This window comes from Pongo pygmaeus, chromosome 3 (genome assembly GCF_028885625.2).
Source record: "Pongo pygmaeus isolate AG05252 chromosome 3, NHGRI_mPonPyg2-v2.0_pri, whole genome shotgun sequence".
Classification (NCBI taxonomy): Eukaryota; Metazoa; Chordata; class Mammalia; order Primates; family Hominidae; genus Pongo; species Pongo pygmaeus.
In genome coordinates, this window is record NC_072376.2 from 30381378 (window position 1) to 30387377 (window position 6000).

General features: G+C 34.0%; 1 protein-coding gene across 4 annotated transcripts in view; it reads left to right on the top strand.

The window, feature by feature from the left end:
- The window catches only part of PCDH7 (protocadherin 7), a 423894-nt gene extending 418555 nt beyond the window's left edge, over positions 1-5339 (top strand). For 2 of the 4 annotated variants that reach the window (XM_054485432.2, XM_054485433.2), the window contains exon 3: positions 1008-5339. In XM_054485432.2, the coding sequence (XP_054341407.1) occupies positions 1008-1384 (377 nt within the window). In that variant the 3' untranslated portion in view covers positions 1385-5339. The remainder of the gene's footprint in view (positions 1-1007) is intronic. The other 2 variants (XM_054485437.2, XM_063663592.1) reach the window with 1 other exon arrangement.
- Positions 5340-6000: the final 661 nt, after the last annotated feature.

Below are 6000 nucleotides of genomic sequence, written 5' to 3' on the forward strand. Positions count from 1 at the left end.
TTTTCTCTCTCCCATTCTCTCTTTCTCAAACAAAGTCTATAAAAACATTTTTAATATTTAGAAAATACATAACCATTCTCCAAAGACAGACACATGCTTTCAATTATACATATAGGTAATTATTAACTGTCATCTTTAATCTTGTTTCCTAAGAATTCTTTGTACATGATTTAGCCTTTTAGAAGTGAAAGTCATTTCCCATTCCATTGGCCAGCACCATTAATTAGAGTACATGCTAGTTCATCCAAAGTTTAGTAACTTACCCATATTCACCCAGTACATTACATTTCAGATAAGATGGCCTATGTATTTTGATGTGAACACATCAGCACATATTAGGTCATTTGGCATGGTAAGAGGGGGGTGAGGGGATGTGGGCTAGGGTGGGCAGGTGCGTGATATTGCTAGTATGCTTATACCTATAACTACTGGTTCCTTGCTTTTTACTTTTTACCACATAATGTGCTGTCAATTTAGGTTCTACTTATGAGTCACCCCATGTCTTAGAATGTATTTTAAATATAAGGTTTTGCATATTTGCATTCTATGAATAATGTATAAGCAGGAAGAAATCCAATTGGCAAAAGCACACCACTTCTGGGATAATTTATAAATCCAGAAAATTGTCTATTTGGATTTAATAATTTTTCTTATGGATGTGGAAAATATTAGCACCTATACAAATTTACCTATGTATTTAGAGCTTCTAACTGAGACTATCCTCATGTCCCTGTCATGTAACAAACACATATCTGTTTCAACTACACACTTAAATGTATCATTTTGTCTACTTTCCTGTTCTATAATATTGGATGTCTTTGCAAAACCTTATCTTTGATGCACATGGGATTAAAAACTGTCCCATGGAATGATGAGCTAGAGGGTGTTGGGAAATGAGAAATAAGATGGTAAGGAATATATTTATATATTTCCTCCAATTTCATATAGATCAGGGGAGCCTGTTGAAGAGTGTCAAATACTAATGGCTTATTCTCCTTGGATTTCAGATTCAAGGCCTCTTCCAGATGTAGCCCTGACTGGGAAGTGCACTCGTGAGTGTGATGAGTATGGCCACTCAGACTCCTGCTGGATGCCGGTCCGCACTTCTCCGGAGAGGAAGAAGAGCCAGCCTAAACTCTCCACTTTCATGCCTGTTGATGAACGAGGAAGCCAGGAAAAGCTGGCCAATGGGGAGGCCGCCATCATGGGTGACCGCAACAGAAACCTCCTGAACAAAAAGTTGACCTCATCCTATGAGACCTTCAGTGCAGCTAGTTTCAGCAAAAATGAGGAAGCCAACCCTGAGGATATTCCCCTTACAAAAACAGGGGAATATAAGCCATCTCCTGTCAATACTCTCACTAGAAGAGAAGTTTACCTGTAGGCTATAAAGGAGCAACAGCAAAGTTCTTTACATGTATGAAAAGGAGAATAAGGGGCAAAAAAAACCTTACAAAGCAAAACGTTTAATCACAAAGAGGGGGCTACCAAAGAGACAAAGCTTTGCCTGCCACTTCTGCCTCCAGATCAGGCCTTTAGTGATACTGTTAGCCTGATTCTACTGTACAATGTAGAAACCATCCTTGTTACTTGCATGTCTAACCCCTTCACTGATTCCCAACACTCACTTTCTCTTCCCCACCCCTCTCAAAAAAAAAAAAAAAAAGAAAAAAAGAAAAAAATAGGGGGATAGTTGCAAGTTTCTTTCACAGTAACTGTACGAAGCCTGATTAGCAGAACACAACACACTCTCATTATCCCTAAGCTGAAGCATGATTTTAGTCACTTTGATTTTGTTCGAGTGTCATCCGGCTGGTCAAAAATAAGCAGGACAGATAAAATGTATTTCAGACATACCATCAGAATATGGTTTATCACCATCAAAGGCAATCCTTTGAAAGTGATAGAGTCCCTCTAAAGGTACAGTCCTTAGAAAGAGGGACTGTATTAAAAAGCATTTTGGGAAGATCAAAGCTTTAATATTCCAACAAAGACTAAGAGCAAAACAATACTCAGTGGATGATTGCAGTCCTAAATTTTGCATATGTTGTTATTTTCAGGTCAAGAGCATCAACTTCAATTCCATACATTCACCAAATATTCTCAGTATACACACAGTCTTGATTACATGTATCAATTTCGCTAATTATGACTTCTAAAAATTATATATATTTTTTCAGAACAAGACCACTATTATTAACTAACTTGAACAATTGTATCATCCAAAGGCCAAAGATCATATGGCAGATCAGGGAAATCATGAAGTTGATTTGGTCTTGATGTGGAAAACCATTAAGCAACAAAAGCAACTGAACCCATGTACACACAGAAACAATCAAACACTAGTTCATTTTATAGTGCCCAGGAAAATGTTCTTTCTTTTAAAATGGATTTTATTTGAAAGCTCAGAGAATGAAAACTAGTGAGATATATTTTTGGTATTATAATAGGCAATTGGTTGAGGTTCAAGTTTAGTTTCAGGTAATATTATCAGGGAAGATTCCATGTTTTAAAATAGTATTTATGGATCATGGGTAGGTTAAGAGAGATGCATTGGCATATAGTCCTGTTAGTTAAGTCCACGATTATCATTTTAGAATCCAGGCTATGCTTGCTGCTCTTTTTATCCACATTTTAAATTATAATTGCATTTTTTTACTTGTTCAGTGCACACTTTGATGCACCACAAGTGCATTAATTTTGAATCGTGTGCAATATAGAAATATTTTGAGACTCACAACATTGAAACAAGGTGACACCCTAGTTGACTTTATCACTAATGTGATTTGAACATTATTTAAACAAATCTAGACTGAAATGAAAGAAAGGAGTTTTGGGCAGTGACATTTTTCACAGGATGTATATCTCAAAGGTGAAAGCAGAGTTTTTCCAGTGCAATAAAAAGAAACAGAATATGCAGATTTTGAGCTACTCGCTCTATAGAGGATAACCTAACATGGCTGAAAATTGAGCTGGGACATTCAGACGAAAGTGACAATCCATGGACAGAATAGGGAATAACAGGTGTGAAGAGAACAAACTCATCACTGAATGTTTGTAAGCTGGTTAAGGCATAGCCTTGATGGCTCTCTAGCAAACTGTAGAAACAATGTAGCTTTGGGTAGTTTCATGCTTTGCAGAATTTCTTAGAGTATAAAGTGACACAGCCTGGAATATAGGTTGATAATTCACTATAGGTCCTCAAAATACTTATCTTTGAAAACCACTTCTCTGTTTGGTGGGGTACAATTTGGGGGTCATTTCCTTATGCTCTTTCTTAAATGGAGTTTTCATTTTGATGTTAGTTTATGTATAATAGGTAGGATGCAAAAAGATATGTAATTGAAACAAAAAGCATTGGACTAAAATATCAGTAATTGAACATGTTTATGTTTGATTATTATTTACACTATGGAAAGATGCAATTCTAGTACTTTGTTAGGAAACTGCATTAAAGCAGTTCTGCCTTGTATAATCTGTAAGTACCTATTAAGACAAAATACTTCTAAAGATACTTATGAAATGTATACATATTTTTTCTTGCACGTTACAAAGAAAATACTCAATTGCATAACACAGATGTTTGACAAACTTTTTTTTTAAATGCATTTCTTTCTTTCATGAGACATTGAAACCACTGATAGCTCATTTCACTCTATCTTAAACCCTTCTCTTGTCTATAAAACTAATACGGGTCACACTGGACCTTCGGATTAATTGGATCCACATTCCCCAATGATGTTTGCACCCCATTCAAGATAGCCATGCCATTGTCATTTAACTCATGAACCTCTCTTTAGAACTAAAATGGGTGTGAAAAAATAAAATTCAGTGTACTGTAAGTATTCACAGTAATTCTAGTAGAATTAGCTATCATAACATGTTTATTATATAATGAGCTGGCATGACACAGAAATATATTTTGTGTTTGTATGACTTTTATTTTAAATAGGTTAAATCTGGTGCCACTCCATATATAGAGTGCTTTTGAAAAAAAAAATCAATAAAAAGAAACAAAAAAAATAAATAAATGAGTGAATGCAAAATAAGCAACTGTGCCTTTTATACCTGTTGTTATGGTAAAAAAAAAAAAAAAAAACGGTTGTTGGGTTTGGACAATGAGGGAAAATGGGCTATTCCCAACTTTTTTGATCCTGTATATTTGTCTATGTTTATTTTCTGAAAATAATAAATAATATATTAAAAATTTGCCTTCTGACAAACTCAGATAATGGACCAGTCTTAAATATTGTTATGTCATAAAGCAAAGTTAAGGCATTAATATGGGCTGCTTAAATCTGACTAGAAGATGAAAGCGTTTATTGTAAGTGTAACACAGAGATACTATCAGGAGTGAAATCAGTCCATTTGGCAAGGTAAAATACTGATTTAGAGTTTTATTCTTTATTTCTTTTTTGTTGTGTTTCTTTCAGCTATGGTTTCATTTTGGTTGTACAGTATATAAACCACATTTGTTTTCTGTACACAAGACTCTCAAGTGAATTTTGCATGCATTATACATTAGGACACATTTATAAATTAATGAGTAACTATATAAATTTGTGTGTATTAAAACGTCTGTAGCTTCAATCTAAAATCTACTGCTCTTTCTGAATCTCCAGATATCATTTCTGTATGGTTTCTGACTGGCCTGCTGCCTGAGTTTCAGAAAACAAGGGAGGCATTATTTTTATGGGAGGAGGAACTAAGATGGTACTGAGGATGTCTGACTGAAACATTACCCTAGGAAGCTGTCTTGTAGGAAAATAGAATAAAACACACAGACCAGAAGAAATTGTCAAGAACCAAACAGCCATCCAAAAACAGTCATGAGAAATCTGAAGACCTAAATAATCTTAGGTATATGCTCTCAGTGATAAATAAGAAAATGTGTCCTTAAGCAAAAATAAATAAATAATAAAAAGTGAGGATGATCATGAATATAGTAAAGCTTGTTAGTTGTGACCTAGGTGAAGGTATAATGATAACATCTGGAGGAAGCATCATTTGCTCAGCTACCTAGGGTTTACTTTCAGACTTTTCCTACATTTTAAAGCACTTGCATTCAGTGTGGTACGATCTGTTTGTAATGTTAATCATTGACTATTGTTCTGCTACTTGGATGTTGATAGTGAAGCAGAGAACAATTTATCATCGTTTATTATGAGTCACTATGCACGCAACTATGCTTAACATGGCGAAATGTATTAAACACTCGTCCAACTATTTATGAAATACTTTACATAATTTAATTTGCTTTTGTACAGTTTTATGTAAATAAATTGCTTGTCATTTTTGTCTCTGCAAATTAAAATATAACATGGTCAAATGGTTTCACACTTGTAAGTGTACTTCTCTGTTGACAGGTAATTCAGTTTTGATTGGACGAAAAGTGAATGGATGCATGTACCAGTTTGATTTAAGATGGTTTGATTCCTTGTAACTTAAGACACAACAAGGAGGCTAATGTGGCAGCAATTGTTGATTTAGGGGGGACCATTCATAACTGTCATGTTACTTTGCCTCATAATGGAATAGAACTCGGATCCTTAAGTTTCATCAAAATAATTCCTGAGACATTTACCTAGCTAGCTTATTATCTTAAAGTGTATGGCAGAAAAAGGAACTTACCATCATTAATATGAAGATTGATTTATTTTCAGAGGCATCTACAGGAATTTCACATTTAAGGTAAAAGTAATCCCAAGTCAAAATGTATCTTTGTTTTGGAAATATTTGTTTTTAATCTAACTTAACAACAAATACAAAAAGGTTATAGGCTTTAAAAAATCATGCAAAGTGTAGAGAAAATAAAGGAAAAATATAATTTTTACTTTGATAACTTACTTTTTCTTTAATGGACTTTCTCTACTTTTTACATTTTTTCAATATTTTATTATCTATTTTTAATCATTCCACTTACTATTTGTTATAAAATTATGTCCCTAACTATTATAGTTATCTTCTTTATTTATTAAATTGGTATCTACTCGAGTAAGC